Genomic DNA, 18,962 nt, shown 5'->3' on the forward strand with positions numbered 1-18,962 from the left:
TGACCAGTAGGCAAGATTTAACACATCTGGTTGCAAAGTGATGGAGAAAATATCACCTTGATAATATGATATGAGACAAGAAATAAAAAACTACACGGGACCTAATGATCATCTTGCATATTTTGCATATGACAATTTCCATGAACCTATATAATATGTTAACTATTTTATTCTAAGAAAAGAGATATTATTTAAAACTAAGTTGTGTGGTGCTGCTGAATAACGTGCCCATTTAATTTATCAAGTGTACATTTAATGACATATATTTAATTCCTTGGATGATATTCCTAAAAGAAAAAAGTCTTCATTATCTGCCGTTTGAAGTTAAGTGGAAATTCAGTTGATTTAACGGACATTGGAAATTTAAATCCAAGCAGTTGTACATGACTTAAGAAATGAATGAGATAATCATTTAGTTGTCAGACTGTTAACTGCTACACTGTGTGAAACTCTGTATACCTTTATAATATGTTCCCTCAGGCACTTAACATTACAACAATGAATATAACCTTTTAAAAATGTTAATGCATTTAATTTATTGAATAATCTGCTTCATTGTGGGCTATGCCATCTCTTAGGGCTCAATTCATTAGAATTTGGTATCTGTGACTGCTTCTGGCATGTGGAAAACTTTTGTGCCTCCTATGTTCTTCAGCAGTTGAGAATACCCATATATCTTTGGCAACCACAAAATGCAACGTTAGGCATTCAGTTTCATCCTCTACTCTAATCCTAATTCCCTTACTGCACCAAATCCAGCTGACAGTGACATTGGGGGCACCCGCTGAATGAGACTATATCTAAGGGCATGTCTACATAGCTGCTTGGAGAGCACTTTCCAGTGTTGGTAGACAGACATACACTAGCTCTGCTCCAACTAGCATGCTAAAAATAGCAGAGTGACTGTGGCAGCACTAGTCACCCAAATACAATCCTGACCCTCTAGGTACATACTTGGGAGGCTAGCCTGAGTCACTGCCCATGCTGCTATGGCCACACTGCTATTTTTCGCATGGTAGCTCAAGTAGAGTTTACGTGTGTCTGTCTGCCCATTCTGGGAAGCACTCACCCAGCTGCTGTGTACTTATCCCCTGTGAGGATTGCCTCTTCCCCAGCTGTCTAATTATCGATCAACCAGAGAACTTTAAAGGTAAAAAGAGGAGTTTCTGCAGACACTAGGCATGCATGGTATATAGCTCCTCATCACGGAGCTCTGGATGCTAGAGGTGGGCAAACCCTTCACACGTTGTTTATTTGCCACATGAACCAAACCCCTCAGAGTCCGTTCACAGTGATTATTGAGGGATCAGCCTCTTGAAGGTTTGTTTGAAAGATCTCAAGAGCTGCACTACTACATCAGGACTATGGGATGACATCTGCTCCTGCCTCGCTGTAGGCTGTGGTAGAAGTATTTCCTAGCTCCTGCAGCTTTATTAGGGGGGATAGCCCTAAAGTCCCTTATGAATGGGGGGTGGGCTTTAGAAAGCATGAAAATCCCTTGGTTGTACCCTTTTTATCTTCTCTTATTTCACTCAGCTTTTGTGTGTTTTGTCATTTTGCCTACATTTTTATTTAATGGTGGGATTTTGCTCGAAGGCCCAGTCCTTCAACACTCACTCACTTGAGTAATATTAGCACTTGAATAGTCTCATTCAGTTTCATGGTCCTGCTTGCATAAATAAGCATTGTTCATAGGCTTTCAGGATCTGGCTTTCGGTTCTTCAAGCAATTTAATAAAAAATGTGAGCCCTTTTGCACTGGTTGCATTTTAATACATGTTAGTGAGCTTAGCTACTTAGTGCACACAGTATTGCAACATCTTAAATTTAGACCCTTCCAGCAGTGAGTTCCATGAAGCCAATACAGCTCCAGCTTCATAAAGCTCTGCCTTCACTCAGTTCATTGAAGGATCAGGGCTTGTGTCTATGTAGGCCTGGACTAAGCTGCTGAGCAATTGCCCTGTGGGCTGGTTCCTTCCATTGTCTGCAGGCCAGTCTTATTTTCAAATGTTAAAGTTAATTTTTTGGTTTAATTCTTGCATGATTGTCAATTTATGCAGTCTCAGGCCACTGTTAAATTTAATAGATTGGCAGGGAGGTCTTTCTTACCACCTCTACCTCAGGCTATGGAAGCAGTGGAAAAGGGGTGAAAAGAAAGCTATCCCATTTATTTGTGACAGCAAGCACTGGTCAATTATGGTTTGAAGAGGGACCATTTAATGAAAAAACACAGCTGATTCTGCTCTAAAATACTATCCACTTAAGTAATTTAGGTGGAAGAGGAACATAACACAAATTTTATGTTAATGTACATGAAAGGTAGTTGTTCTAGCCTATATTTTTCAACAGTTTTTTTTATATGCTGAGGGAAGGTCACTGAAAGGAGACAAAAAATCAGAGGGGAATACAAAAGAGGAACCAGTACAAGCAAACCCATCACACATTAAATGTAAAAGTTCAAGCATTTTAAAATACTTACTTATGTGCACGAGTTAAAACTGCGCCTTGGGGAGTCCAGCACTAGCTGCATGTGGGAGATAACACAAACTAACACTGACCTTGATGACATTACAGGGTAGTCTTCAAGGTTCCGTTATTCTTTAGCGGTTTCTCCAAAATACTAGACAGACATTCAGGGGGGTTTGGGGGGAAGGGAGGTTGGGGAGGAGGGTGTTTCATCACATCAACTACACCTGTCACCTTGGTCTTAGCTTTTTTCATTTTTCTGAAACAGTTTGTAGACACTCTTTTTAGTAGCCCTTAGGGTTTCCCAGAGAAGGAACAGGAGTATGATTTCTCTTCTCCCCGCAAAAGGCCCCCAAACCTCTGGCTTTCTTTTTGCATCCCTCTTCAGCACATTAGTACCACAGAGGAACTATTTGGCTTTAGAGTGAGGATTTTCAGAGGTGTCTAAATGCAGAGGTCAATGAGAAGCCCTTAGGTACATTTGTAAGACTTGTAATGTCTTTTTGTATCTTTAGAGATTTAGTTCTTCCTTATTTTAGCATTTCGCATACAAAAATTCAGGCTGTAAACCATAACCCTCTCTGAAATGAAATGAAAGAAATGCCCATCTATTCAGTCTACATTTTTATTTAATGCCCATCTATTCAGTCTACTCTTCCTTGAAACTTGTCTCTAGGCTGCCAAGGATAATGTCTGAAATTTGACAAACAGACAAACTTCAGATATATGGGAATTCATTCAGTATTGTTCAGTTGATGAAAGATCCCATCCCCTGAGTTGTAACAGAACATAAACAAATAAAGTCAAAATGAAATTGGGAAAATATTACAGAAATCATCTGTGTAACCTTCCTCTCTGAACCCTCTCCATAGACCACTGGAAGTTAAGGCAAGATCCTGCCCTTACTCAAGTCAAAGGGAGTTTGCTACTGACATGAATGGGAGAAGAATTGACCCATACTGTTGTCCTGGGTCTTGGTCTGTCTGGCCCACATGTGAAGTAAATATGGCACATTGGAGCAATAGTGGAGGCAGAACATTTTGGCATCAGTATGAAAGTATTAGTCTGCTTACACAGCTCGTGTTCAAGCAGTTTTTCTACCCTCTATCAAGAAACCTACCGTTATACATTTCATTAGTATTATGCACTTTGCTACCGTTGTACACTTTACTGCTCTCAGAAAAGTGTGCTCAACTTGCACAAACTTTAGAAACTTTAAAAACTGCATCAGAGGGCATCCAGTACTTTTTCAGTGACAGTTCCATGTCAGTATAGCTGCTGCTTTGTTGTTGAACACTAGGTAAAGGATTCATTTGGCGCTGTTACCTTATTCCACCATCCCCCTCCACCTCCAGCCCAATAAATAAATAAATTAATTAAAGAAAGAAATAAAAGGCTGAGCCAATGTCTGAAATCCACTTTTATGATTATAGTCAAAAGACTTTGCCCATCATGCTAGCACACAGAATACAGAAAAGATACAGGCAAGTAGATCTGAATAATCAGAAAGGAGCCAATTGGTTTTCTTTTTGTCTCCTTGTACTAAAGGAGTCAGCTTTCAACATGATGCGCATTATGCATCAGAACTATGATTTGTGGTGCAAATTCTTGGATTTTTTTTTCTTTTTAAATTTTTTTCCCTAATGAAATCAATACCATTTAAAGGGACTATAATTTGTTCTGGGTTGGCCATACAGATGCACCTTACTATTGTGGCACCCAATGGAAAATACAACTTTAAAAAAAATCCTTTTGTAAAGTAAATTTAGTGTTACACTGATGTTACTGGAAAATGAAGTCCCTTTTATCTTCAAAGTAATCCAGAACAAACAACACCTGCTTAGACTTCCCCATGCTGCCTGACCAATGTGCCCCAGTTTGGTTCTGCGGGGACCAACTTTGTACAATGCAGTACAGCTCCCAGTGAGTTTTATAGAATTCAATAATTCAAGATGGTGTGCAGTATATATGGTACAGCTGCAAAAAACTGAGGTATAGATACATGAGGCCAGGTGTGCTCTTGTAGGTTCAGGGAGGCACAAATAGCACCTCCCTTCATCAGCCTGACCTGCACTGTTATAGGTGGATTCACCCCAGGGAGGCCAAGTGGTTATAATATTGAAGGTTTCCTTTGGCAAGGGGAGCTTTAACCTCCATTAATGTATCCAAAGAAGCTCTGTCAGTGGCAGCTGTTAAAGGGAGACAGTTAATTAACCTCTTCTCCCAGCTGTCCAGCCAGCATTGCACACTTTCTGAGATGGGCTAGACCCCTGTAAGCCTCTCAGGACTGGGGAGGTTGTAGGTGCTTTATGCAACTCATAGCAGACTTTCCATTACTAGGAGCCTTATACAAAGATCTGTGCCTGTTTCCATAGGTGAATCGTATCTATTGTTTGGGGAACAAACCCAAGCATTTAAGCGTGAATGATGGTTCAGTTTCTGTTCCTGTTCAGTCTTTACCAGTTACGATGCTGTTTGTAGCAGAGTGGATACCTTGTTCACTGAGAACTGGAATGGATTCAAACACTTCATTACACAAAGGCTGTCATTTCATTGCGGCCATGAGTTGTTAATGGCTTTTGGTCACTAAAAACCAAATGTGAACCAGTGACCTAGAGGTAAATAACTGTCATTTACCCAGTGATGTCCATTACAGACTATCCCATTATAATTCCCTTGAGCTATGCAGTTCCTTAGGTGTGATTATCTGTGTTACTGAGGGCTTGGAGTATTATTTGCAGAGGCTGCTAGTTGATCCCTTTCAATACAGCAAAAAGTCACCCATTATGGAAAAGTTCGCCTAACTTGAACTTTAATATCCATTACTGATTTTATTCTTAATACGATCTCTCCTCTCATAGATGCTCTTGGGCTGAACAGTAGCTGGAAAGTAATATAAGTCTTTACTTTCAGGGAATATGGAGCCATTGATGATGTAGACATTGATCTGCATATTGATGTTAGCTTTCTTGATGTAAGTAATCTAATCATATAATTATATAATGAACATTAGTACCCATTTAATTCTGTCCTATATGAGATTCTGTCAGAGATTTCCCTTCTTTGGATTCTTGATCTTTACAAGCTCCTGTCACGTTATTGATTGCTACTCAATTCTCAGTGGAAACATTTTGCTGTCAATCTGCAAACTCATGACTAAGATATTTTTAGCTATTTATTTGCTACTTTCATATAGAATTGCCTTGCGAATAAACAAGGAGGACAATCTACATGATCACAATGTTTCCTTCTGGTTTTGGAACATATGAATTTGTGAATTGAGGCAAAGGTACTGCCACAGGGCCTAAGATATGTGGAACCACATCATATGCTCCCAGAGGGGAGACAACCTAGGATGAGTTTCACTTTGCATAGTTTGCCACCAGTGCTCCCTTCTAGGGAAAGGTTTGAGTGGCAAAGGACATAGATAACAGTGCTGCCCAGTCTCCCCTTCTCCCTGGAAACATAGTTCTTCTTCGAATGCTGTTCCTATGGGTGCTCCACTTCAGGTGTCAGTGCGTCCTGGTGCCGTCGATCAGAGATTTATGGTAGCAGTGTCCATACGGGTCATGCATGCCCAGTAGGTGTCTTGCAGTGCCACTGGTGTCGCATCCAACGCGCGTACAGCCCAAACCCTCCAGTTCCTTCTCAACCATCCTCGGCTGAAGACAGAACTCTGGGGCAGTGTTCACTCTTCCCATACCTTTAGAAATAATAGTTTAGATAGTTAGGCAGTTAGAAAGTTGTACTTAGTGTTAGTGTTAGTTTTATTACAAAAATTTTTTTTACTTCTCCCGGTTTTACCCTCCCCATAGTTTCCCGCAGCGGGGTCAGTTAACTGTTCAAGATGCTGGCTCCCCAGGCTTTCAACAATGCGGTTCCTGCCTTGTGTGTTCAATGTCTCAGTGAGGCGCATATCCCACAAAAATGCACCCACTGTAGCAACCTAAAGGCGAGAGCCCGGCGCAACTGGGATCTCCACCTCAAAATGGAGAAATCTCTCCAACCAGAGATGGACCACCGGCCTCCTCTCCGGGCACCCCCCATTTAGGGACAGGAGACACGCCTTCCTCTAACAGACCGAGGAAGAAGGGCACAGATGTCTCAGCAGAAAGCACCGCAGAAACATAGACAGACTTCTGCCAGGTCGCTACCTGCAATGTTGACACCTGCTCAGATGAGCGCCTGACACTCTGAGCACCTCAGGCATTGCTGAGTCCCAAATGAAGGAGACTAAGTCGACGCACAGATGGAGATATGCCTCCTCCGCGGCCACAAACTTGCCTGTAAGGGACTTGATACTGAGCGTCTCCTCAGGCACCATGCCCCCGGCACTGATATTGCAGTCTGCACCAGTAGAGAAAGCCAAGTCAGCACCGACCACCCCGACTAAACCGCCATCACATCTGACAGCACCAGCGTCGGCACCAATGGTACCGACATCAGAAATGCCACTTAATCTGCTGCAACAGAGAGTTGGTTACCTTGTTGGCACCGCAGTCCCCATGCTTGGTACCGAGGCTCTCCGGAATGTTTCAGCGGGAATCTCTACACTTCTCAGACTGCTGTACATTTGTCCAGTGAAGACGATCATGATGATGTGCCAGAACCATGCATCTTCTCACCACACCACTCATTACTAAAAAATTGAAGACCACCCTGGACTATATGAGGTCCAAACATCCTTATAATCAGATGAGTTAACCTTCGTACAGACCACTGTGGATGTACCCACCAATGGCCTTCCCAATGCATTTGGCACACTGGGAACCCTGGGCAGCTTACAGGGGCTGTCACTCTAGACCACCCACAGCTCACAGAGGAGAGATGAGATGCACCCCTCGTCCCCCACCCCACAGCCAATGGAGGCTCAGGACATCAGGGAGGACACTGAGATGGGCGCAGATCAGGAAGCGAATTCTCCTGCACACAACTCTTCCTCCTCACCGGACAAAGCAGTTATGCCTCCACAGCCTACCTCGGCGGATGACTTCAAACAGTTCCAGGAGCTGTTTAAGCAAGTCGCCCAGAGCCATGACATCCCGTTGGAGGAAGTTCAGACGAACCAGCACAAACTGGTACAAATTCTGCAACCTTCCTCTACTTGCAGGATCACTCTACCCATTAATGATGCGATTCTGGAACTGGCAGAGACAGTCTGACAGACACCAGCCTCAATAACGCCGACATGCAAAAGGGCAGATAGGAAGTATTATGTCCCCACCAAAGGGGTAGACTTCCTCTTCTCCCACCCGCCTCCCAGCTCCTTGGTGGTCGATGCCGCCAGTCAACACAGCAAACAACAGTTTAGATCAACCCCTCAAGATAAGGAACACCAGAAGTGCTCAACCTCTTTGGACAAAAAGTTTACTCCTCAGTGACCTTACAGTTGAGAGTCACCAATTATTCTGCTCTGTTAGCAAAATATGATTATGATAACTATAGGATATTGAGCTCTTTCACTGAGGAGCTTCTAGATGAGAAGCAAGCACAATTCAAGCACTATGCAAACCGTGAATAATGATCTTCCCCTACCTGGACAATTTCCTTTTCAAAGGTCCAACTCAACAAAAAGCACTGGACGCTGTCCAGAGGACGATCACACATCTGTTCAGGGATCTAGGGCTACAGATAAGTAAACGAAAATCCACTCTAGTCCTTCTCCAGCAACTGGACTTCATTAGGACACATCTCAGTGCTGTAGAAGCCAAGACATTCCTGCCCCTGAACAGATCCACAACTCCGACAAACCTTATCACAGAGGTAAGAGTCAGCCCCCAAACACCAGCTCGTACTGTCCTACAGCTGCTAGGACACAAGGTAGCCTCAACATTCATGGTACAACATACAAGACTACATATGTGCTGCCTTCAGGGCTGGTTGAGCTCGGTTTACATACCCAGGAAGCACAGCCTGCACAAACGACTTACAGTACCACCCTGTGTCCTGGACTCTCTACACTGGTGGACAAGACCAGAAAATGTATGTGTGGGCATCCCATTCCAACAGGAACCCCCATCAGTAGTAATCACGACAGACATTTCGCTGATAGTCCGGGGGGCCCACATGCATCAGCATATGGTTCAAGAAAAACTGTCTCTTGCGGAGACTCAGCTACACATCAGTCTACTAGAGCTATGTGCAGTCCGCAATGCCGGCAGACACTTCCTACCTCACATAAAGAACAAATCAATTTGTATAATGACCAACAACATTGCCTGCATGTTTTACATCAGTCTGCAAGGAGACACTCAATCTCACTCACTGTGCACCGAAACCATGAAAGTGTGGAACTGGTGCATACACCACAACATAAACATTTCAGCCTCCTACCTTCTCGGCTGTCAGAACGCAATGGCGAACACGCTAAGCAGGTATTTCTCTCAAGACCACAAATGGGAATTGAACGAGGGAGTCCTGCTATCCATATTCTGCTGGTGGGGCACTCCACTCATTGACCTGCTCACATCCCCGACAAATCACAAATTCATAATTTTCTGCTCGAGAGTGGGAATGGAACCACGATCACTGGGGGACACCTTCCTCATCACATGAGATGCACAATTCATGTAAGCATTCCCACCAGTTCCCATGATATCACACATAATACGCAAGATATGCCTAGACAAGGCCAGGGTCATCCTCATAGTTCCAACATAGCCCAGGCAAGCCTGGTACCCTTACCAGATGCATATGGCGATATCCGCCCCCGAGCTCTCCCTCCCCATCCAGACCTGCTGTCTCAGAACAACTGTCACGCTCTTCACCCCAATCTGCAGAAACTCCACCTTCAAGCATGGCTTCTGCATGGTTCCACTATGGCGAACTTGCCTGCTCGGAACAAGTCAAACACGTATTACTAAACAGCAGGAAAGTGACCACATGTAATACTTACCTTCAAAAATGGAAGAAATTATCCTCCTGGTGTCAAGAAAAACACGTGACAGCCTCCACAACACCGCTATCATTAGTGCTGGAATACCTACAGGAGCTGAAATGCTCGGATTTAGCAGTGAGCTCGATCAAAGTCCACCTCATGACCAGAACAGCATTCCATTATGAGATTGATGGGACATCGATCTTTGTGCACCCCATTACTAAACACTTCCTCGTGGGTCTCCAGAACATTTACCCAGAGGTTTGTCAACCTATTCCAGCCTGGGACCTCAATGTGGTATTGAAATGCCTCACCAGAATGCCATTTGAATCCCTAGCCACCTGCTCCCTACTACATTTATCCATGAAAGTGGCCTTTTTGGTCACTATTACTTCCACCAGATGGGTCAATGGGATAGGGGCTCTCGTGGCCGATCCTCCCTACATAATATTCTTCAAAGACAAGGTCACTCTGTGCCTGCATCTAACATTTCTACCGAAGGTAACATCATCCTTTCATATGAACCTACCAGTCCATCTTCCTACATTCGATCCTAAGGCTCACAAGACTCCAACAGAGTCCATCTTGCATACATTGGACTTCAGGCAGGTGTTAGCATTTTACCTGGAAAGGACCAAACCTTTCCGGAAATCTAGACTTTTTGTTCCTACTACTGAGTGTTCAAAAGGCTGCGCGATATCCACTCAGAGATTGTCTAGATCTCCACATGCATTCAACATTGCTATCATATTCAAAACTTGGACCCTCCTACACACATCACAGTGCATTCCACATGATTCTTTATAGCATTCCTAAACAATGCTCTGATATTAGAGATTTGCAGGGCGGCCACTTGGGCCTCTGTCCACACATTTACTGAGCACTATGCTATCACTCAAGACTCTAGGGCTGACGCCATAGTTGGCTCTAACCAACTGTGGCTCTAACCACAGTTACCTCTGTGACTCAAATGAACCCAAAGTCCCTCCTGCCTTCTGAGGGGCACTTCTCTACAGTCACCTGAAGTGGAGCACCCACAGGGGCAGCACTCGAAGAAGAAGAGAAGATTACTCACCTTGTGCAGTAACTGAGGTTTTTCGAGATATGTGTCCCTGTGGGTGCTCCACTACCCACCCTCCTCCCCTCTACTTCGGAGTTCACCATTAGGACTCTGCTGTAGAGAAGGAACTGAAGGGCTCAGGTGGTGCACGTGCTAGACATGGCACCAGCAACACCGCAAAATGCCTGTTGTGCATGCGTGACCCGCGTGGACACTTCTACCATATATCTCCCATTGATTGTTCTGGGACGCACCAACACCTGAAGTGGTGTACCCTCACAGACACACATCTCGAAGAACTGCAGTTACTGCACAAGTTGAGTAACCTTCTCTTTCTCGTGCCATTATTTTCTCATTTTGCCATCACATCTGTGCAGTAACCTCCCTTTAGAAGGGTGGAAGTTAATGATTCTAGGAACAGCATCTGTACTGATATAATTTCCCCAGGTAAATGTGGTACACAGGATGGTTCTGTCTGCCCCTGAAACCTCATGAATACCTGACTCTCCTGTGATGGGATTTCTTTAGTCTCAAGGGAAGGGGCAATATGCCATCTGGTTTCTTCTAGCCCTCTACTGTGGGACCAGTTGTATTTCCCACCCTGTTCACTCCTTTTGCTCTCCCCTTGAGCCAGTATCTCCTAGTGGATGGAGCATAGCCGAGGAGTGGGCAAACAGATGAAAATAATAGCTTAGATGACTACATTCCATTGAATATTTCACCAGCATAAGGGTTGACTGACAAAACATAAACAGTTCCTGAGGATGGCTAATGATTTTTGTTGTTTTTCTTTTTCTCTGGAATCAGGAAGAGATTGCTGTGGCTTGGGATGTAATCCGCACAGAACCTATAATAGTGCGATTGCACTGTTCACTTACACAGTACTTAAATGGTCCAGGTTAGTCACATTTGCATTTTTCCTGTGCCATGTACGATGTTGTAGTTGTGAGCCATGTAGAGAGTAGCAGATATACATGTTCATTGCTAAAGCCCCAATTCTGAAAATATATCTGCACATGTTTAACTTCACTATCATGAGTGGTCCCATTGATTTCAAGTTAAGCCCCTGCGTAAGCGTTTGCACAATCAATAGTAAGGGTATGTCTACACTGCCCTGCAGTTTGGACTAAAAGGGTGTTGACAGCAGTACACACCAAAGTGCTGCGCTATAACTCCCCTATGTGGATACTGCGAATGTGAATGTAAAAAGTCTTGGGTTTGCACCTCTTCAAAGAGGACTACATTAGTGCAGACTCGGACCTGCATATTCGTGCCCATAGCATCCACACGAAGGAGTTACAGTACAACACTTTTATGTGAACTGCTATTCACACCCACTTAGGTTTCCAATCCTGCCTCTCAGTTCAGATCTATGTGAGAGAATTCTGCCACTGAACGATGAAGATATTTTTTCAGTCATGATTTGTCTGGGAAAAATACCTTCGTAATCCATTTCTTAGGGAGTCCATTGTCTGCAGCTGCTCTTTGCAAGTTGTGTTCTGTTCATTATATCAGTATCTTATTTGTGTTTGGCTTAGTGTCTTGTTTCACTACATCTTACTATTTTAATATATTTTTTTATAAATGTTCAGGTGTTTATTTATTGCAAATAGCTATTGTAACTTTATGTTAACATTTATTATTGTTAGCCAACTCCAATATGAAATCAAAATTCTAATACACTCAGCAACAGAGAGTAAACTTTGCAAATCCTTATCCAGCTGGATATGTTCTAGCAAGACCATAAGCGACAATAAAACTTCTGCACTTTTGGCAAGGCTAAAACAGGACTTATAGACCCCATCCTGCAGCTAACTTTGTGCAGAAGCTCCCTTGAGCCTCATGCAGTCAATTGCAGGATCAAGGCAAGAGACAGGTGCTTTGCCGTTATTGATCTTATGAGTCTGGTGCAGTTGCTGTTTCTGCCAGTGATTTTCAGTAAAAAAGAACAATGAGATCAATCTCACATATTAATATATGAGGGAACTCTCTCTCTCTCTTCAACCTTTCCCCATGAAACACTGTTCTGAGTAATAACTTGTTATTACCTTATGATATGTATATCTTTCCTTTTGTGTCTGCCATTCACTGATGGAAGAAACAGATGTACCATATGCTCAAAGAGAGGCAAAATATGTCTGGCTGCTGTTTCACATGTGTTATACAGAATACAAGTGTTTTGAAACTTCTGTTCTTATTTAGTACCTAGCCAGATTATTACCAATGTGTTCTTTTCCATTTTTTATGAGTAGCATGGAATTTTTTATATTGATAAGATACCTTTAGGTTCCTGTTTAGGGACTAAATGGAAAAAATGAATATATGTATATGTGCAAGGTAGCCCAACACATGCCATTAAAAGATCCTGTTTTCACTTGCATATAATTTGCCAACTTTAACTGTTTAAGGTGAATATATATATATATTAAAATGCAAAACAAAACCCATTCAGTAGAGTATAGTTTATGGACAGAAATAGATATTTGTCAAGAATTCATTTATCTGTACTATGATCCGTACTAGAAACAATATTAGGAATGGAAGCAATGGCTTTTCCTTACTAAATGATATCACTGGTCTATCAGGCATAGGTGCTGGAATTAGGGGTGCTGGGGGTGCTGCTGCACAGCACCCTCACTATACAAATTTTTCCAGCTCCACTGCCATCAGGTCTGGTATCCTGCTTCTGGCAGTGTCCATTACCTGATGTTTAAAAGGAAGTGAAATGCAGCACATCCCATGCTAATTGTGTGGAAAGGGGCTCCTAAACCCTTCAGGCAATCATCTTATGCTCTGAAATATGAGATTTAGTTACACTTTAGAATTTATAAATCTAAATACATTGTTACTGCTAATCACATTATCCATCTCTTTTGAAAATCCAACCACAGTTTGTCTCAGAAAGATTAAACAGCATTTAAATAATAGCACTGCACAAAAGGATAAAATAATCAACTGATGTTTCTTTGAAAGAAAGGATATTTGAGGGAGACAGAAGATATGTTTTGAATTATTTGCAAATGAAACAATCATTCTAAAGAGCACCTGGCAAACAGTGGCATTTCAGATTAGAACTGGTATTTTTATTGCCTTTTTTTAAAAAAAAATAATGATCAGAATAACATATGCTTAAAAATCATGATTTCATTCTGATAAAAGTTAGCTTCAAATATTGAGCCAAATCTTTAGGATCTCTTTTTTTCAGTGTAATCATTATAGTTCTTTTCTTTTCTTTTAATAATGAAATGCACTTGTTTTGACCACATCAATGCTTGTAATATATGCTGGTTATTATCCTGCCTCAAAGAATTGAGATTTTTTCAGTAAGTGCTTGGTGCCATCTGCCACTTCAATCTATTAAATGTTACAAAAGGATTTTGGTAATGCTAGAAGTGGAAGCTTGTTTCCAGCCTCCATGTCTTATGTTTTCAATTATCTGAGCCAGTAAATATGGGCGTGCTGATGGTGGGAATGGTATGAGATCTGTACCCTATCGCATGAATGGCGATGTCTGAGCTTCCTTGATGAAAGTTCATTGGCTATTGGGATTCATACATGATGCAGTCAGATGATAAGCACTATGGATCTTTTACTGAAATGCCTTCAAAAAAGAAACCCTACAGATAAAATAAATTGGTAGGTTTTCTTTACATTCTAAGAAATAGAGACAGGGAACAGAAAAATGCCTGAGTAGAGTTTGACTGTCTCTGCATGCTGACAGAATGGGCTAATTCTACTGTCCTATAATGGTTCAGGGAAACTTGAATAAATTAAATTTTCATACAGAAAAGGTTTTTTCTTCCAAGCAGAATTACCTTCTGCAAAATATTCCAGTTTTCCTGCACTTTTAAAAAGGTCTGGAATGAGCATTGGGTAGGAAGGCCTCTCAGAGAGGAAACACTTCGCTCCAGAAAATATGGTGTAATGCTGATGAGATACTAAAGGACCTAAGGCAAGTCCTCTTTCGGGAAGAACCTAATTCTACCCTCAGTCAGCCTGTTGTGAAAACAGGGGAACACTGTTGATTTCAGTGAGGTCGCTTTGCATTTACACGGTGTAATTGAGGGCAGAATTTGGTCCAAAGTCCCAAAGGGCTTTTAAAGAATAGTGAACAGTAAATAAAGAAAGCCAAGTAATGGAACCTCTACTTCCGCACCAAAAAGAGATTAAATGAGTAAGTAAATCAGTAAGTCTTTTGAAGGTGAGGGAAGGTAATGCTCCCTGCAAAAAGAAATGTAAAAGACTAGGACAGTTCACTTGGAAATGAGATGGCCATGGCTGGAGTTGGGTTGCTGAACAGGGTGGGCCGATACTCTGAAGTGGTACTCAGGTTCTTGGCTGGCTGGTTCTTGCTCATGTGTTCAGGTTCCAAACTGGCTCAGACAACAGTACTGCCCTCACCATTGTTTCCATGGTGTTTCCCAAGTATAAATTTGCACAGAATACGGCCTGTAAATATCAAACCACTAATAGAATAAGTAGGTCTCTGTGATACCCTGTTCTAGCATGGCAATTCCAATTTACACATATCACCAATATCACATTTTCTGCAGTACCTACCGTGGATGTATTTCAGATCTCTACTAAGGAAAGATTTGGGTTGGGACATCAGCTGAAAAAGTAAGTTCTGGAAGAAATTTGATACGATCTTGCTTAATGCATTGTTGTTATAATCATCTTATGTTAGCTTTTGTGTTGGGTCAAGAAACATTTAACAGATGAGTTGTAGTTCTCTTTGGACCAAATGGCTCCTGACTGCTTTTTCAGTTAAAAAGTTCACCCCTCACCTTTTCAAATTGTTTTGACAGTGGTGAAAAATAACAGGTAGTCCCTGTAAATGTTTCCCTTTCCCTTTACTGGAGTTTTATAAACTGTACTGTCTAAAGTGTGTGAAATTAAAGAGGATGCAGCTAAGAATCACAGAATCGTAGGACTGGAAAGGATCTCAGGAGGTCATCTAGTGCAGTAATAACTAACTGTTATTAGTTAAAATTCTGACGATGCATCTTTTTGCAAATTCTCATTATTGAGATTAATTAATAAAATGAATAATTGCTATTAATAAAATGACAAGAATGTAAGTTTAAGGGTACGTCAACACAGCAAAAACAACTCTGCAGGCTCATAGCCTGGGTCAACTGACTTAGCTCGTGGGGCTTGCACTGCAGGGCTAAAAATAGCAGCATAGACGTTCAGGCTCAGGATGGAGCCCTGGGCTGTGAGGCTCCCCTCCCTCCCCCTGCCAGGTTTCAGAGCCTAGGGCTCTGACTCCCAACAGCTACACAGTTATTTTTAGCCCTGAAGCACAAGCACAAGTCAGTTGACCTGGTCTCTAAGAGTCGCTGCTGTGGGGTTTTTTTTTGCTGTGTAGATGTATCCTAAACATCTACACCTTAAAAAAAAAAAAAAAAAGGCAGTTTGCTTCCATAAAGAAATCTTTTGCTGGTAGGTTTAAAGAACCAATCAGAAATAATCAGCACAGTGTTTTAATAACCTTGCAGATTAATTAACATTATTAAAAATCTGTGCAGTAATTTGAAATTGAGAAAAAAGTAATCAGTTCCTAATACTACATTTCATTCCTTATAGTACCGATGAGTTGTACATTAGATAGCCTTTACAAGAGGCATACACAATGCATTTTTGTGTAATACATTTTGTCAAGCAGAGGGGGGAGACCTGTGATTGTACATCTACATAACTATGCAGTTAAGTCAAAAATTTTGAATAGCCACAGGTCTCATGGTCCCTCATCACGTTTGAGGGCAAGAAGATCTTCATCTTTTGAAAATCAATGAAATAGCCAGTTAAGCCAACACTACCATCTACTTTAACAGTACCACCCAAACATCTCAAATCTAAACGCTCTCACAGTTTCTGCATCTCTATGACAAAGATACTTTTACGTCTTTCATCTTTGATATGTGTATGATGTATACTTATATAGCTTTTATCAATAACATTGTCATTTTTTAAAGAGCCAAGTACTGGCCTCAATCCACCCATGTGACTCTCAAGTTCTTCATTTAGAATGAGGCCACTACATGGCTTTAAATGATGAAGGTACAGTTGTTGGCTTTACAATTACTGTGACTTGGCTATGATTGTCTTTTCCTCCTTTACAGAATAATGCAGACGTTTGTTACACAGCAATGGAAAAATAGCAAAGAAAAATCAAATTGTACGCACAATAAGAAAGTGTCTGAGAAAAAGGTGAAATCCCCTCTCCACATCTTTTCTACATTGCGCAGGTAATACTAAGCAAAATGCTTTTATTATCATATGCTGTTCAAATTCCACAGCATACTTAACAAGATTTAGCAGTTTAGCAGAAATGTTGACTTTACTCCAAAGAGAAGTATTCTGTTTATACCTTACCTCTTGGGTCTTGTGCCCTCACCTTGTATGATTTCAAGAACTAACTAGGAACTTCAGCTGTTGTCAAGATTATTCCAGGGGGGAGCGTTTTCATGTCCTACACTCTAAAAGACCCTGACTCATCTAGTACAGGAAATCACTCATTTTATACTGTTAAACTTGGCTGTGTGTGCTATTATTAGTTTAGTAGGCAGACTGTTATTTTATTAGCCATAGTTAAGGCTAAAATTTTGTCATGGTTATCTTTAGTAAAAGTCACGGACATGTCACAGGCAATAAACAACAAAAATTCAGGGAAGGCGTGACCTGTCTGTGACTTTTGCTGCTGCAGCTCCATGGTTTCTGGTGGCGGAGAGCTGTGAGCTGCAGGGTGAGCATATTTGCCAAAGAGAAAATGGGACATCCCAGCCACTCGCCCGAGTTGTTACCCCTCGCCACACACACACATTGCTGGAACCCTGTGGAGGACCCCCTCAGGAGTCTGTCACTTGTCACTGGAACTTTGCAGGGGGCCCCGTGTCGCTGTTGTTGCCTGTCGCTGGAACCGTCTCAGGGCCCGCAGGCTGAGTCCGGCAGTCCTTGGGGCTGAAGCAGAGAATGTCAGGGAGGTCTCTAGAAGTCGGATTCCATGACCTCTGTCAGGGTTCCTTCCCCACTCTGAACTCTAGGGTACAGATGTGGGGACCCGCATGAAAGACCCCCTAAGCTTATTCTTACCAGCTTCAGTTAAAAACATCCCCAAACGTTGCCTTGGCCTTGAACAGTATGCTGCCACCACCAAGCATTTTAAACAAAGAACAGGGAAAGAGACCACTTGGAGACGTCTTTCCCCAGAATATCCCCCCAAGCCCTATACCCCCTTTCCTGGGGAAGGCTTGATAATAATCCTCACCAATTTGTACAGGTGAACACAGACCCAAACCCTTGGATCTTAAGAAAAATGAAAAATCAATCAGGTTCTTAAAAGAAGAATTTTAATTAAAGAAGAGGTAAAAAGAATCACCTCTGTAAAATCAGGATGGAAAATACTTTACAGGGTATTCAGATTCAAAACACAGAGGCTCTTCCTCTGAGCAAAATCTTAAAGTTACAGAAAACAGGAATAAACCTCCCTCTTAACACAGGGAAAATTCACATAAAACAAAAGATAAACTAATCCGCCTTGCCTGGCTTACCTATACTGGTTGCAATATTGGAGACTTGGATTAGGATGGGTTGGAGAAGATGGATTTCAATCTGGCCTCTCTCAATCCCAAAAGAGAACAAACACGTAAGCAAAGAGCACAAACAAAAGCCTTTTCCCCTCCTCCGACCCCCCCCCCATCAAGATTTGAAAGTATCTTGTTCCCTTATTGGTCCTTTGGGTCGGGTGCCAGCCAGGTTAGCTGAGCTTCTTAACCCTTTACAGGTAACAGGATGTTGCCTCTGGCCAGGAGGGATTTTATAGCACTGTATACAGAAAAGTGGTTACTCTTCCCTTAATATTTATGACAATCTCCATGACATAAACGTAGCCTTAGCCATAGTATCCTGCTAGTTTTATTGTGTCCAAGTTTCCTTTTCATAATTGTATTTTTCTTCACTTTCAGAAAAAATGTGTATGATATTTCAAGGGGTAAGGGGCCTGATTTTCAGAGGTGCTGAGCAGTGACTTTATTTGGAGGCATGCATGCTCAGCACCTCTGAAAATCAGTCACCAGGACTTGAAAGGCCCAATCCTGGAAGTACGTATACACATGAATAACTTTCCTCATGTGAATAGTCCTTTTGAATCCCATGGAGTTCATACTACCATGAGTAAAGTTATTCATGCGCTTAAGTGCCTTTGTGTCTTTCAGGGGTGTAGTTCACCTGATGTAGCACTTTTTTCTAATTTTGAGGGATTGGCTGATCACCCCCTCTTTGGCTTTGGGTGATCGTTTGAGCATCTCTGTTGCTTGATGAATTTCTTGTATTCTAAGTTTCACATGTAACAGTGAGTGGTACAACAGAAACAGACTGGCGATGGGTTGGATACTGTATCCATACAGAGGTGTCAAGGGGTATTTATATTGACAGGAAATAAAAGAGGAAGATGGAATTGTGAGCCAGAGGCTTTCGCACTTTGTACCAAACATTCACACAGGTTGTAGCATGTCAAAACACACACACACACACTCTTCCTGGGGTTTGGTTTTATTCA

The 18,962-nt window shown here is 42.0% G+C and overlaps 1 protein-coding gene across 1 annotated transcript in view; it reads left to right on the plus strand.

Moving 5' to 3' along the window:
- The window catches only part of PARP8 (poly(ADP-ribose) polymerase family member 8), a 162,556-nt gene that overhangs the window by 94,438 nt on the left and 49,156 nt on the right, over window positions 1–18,962 (plus strand). The window contains exons 8-11 of the mRNA XM_077816268.1: window positions 5,379–5,439; window positions 11,210–11,300; window positions 14,956–15,022; window positions 16,528–16,653. Of these exons, the coding sequence (XP_077672394.1) occupies window positions 5,379–5,439; window positions 11,210–11,300; window positions 14,956–15,022; window positions 16,528–16,653 (345 nt within the window). The remainder of the gene's footprint in view (window positions 1–5,378; window positions 5,440–11,209; window positions 11,301–14,955; window positions 15,023–16,527; window positions 16,654–18,962) is intronic.

The sequence above is a fragment of the Eretmochelys imbricata genome, chromosome 5 (assembly GCF_965152235.1).
Source record: "Eretmochelys imbricata isolate rEreImb1 chromosome 5, rEreImb1.hap1, whole genome shotgun sequence".
NCBI classification, from domain to species: Eukaryota; Metazoa; Chordata; order Testudines; family Cheloniidae; genus Eretmochelys; species Eretmochelys imbricata.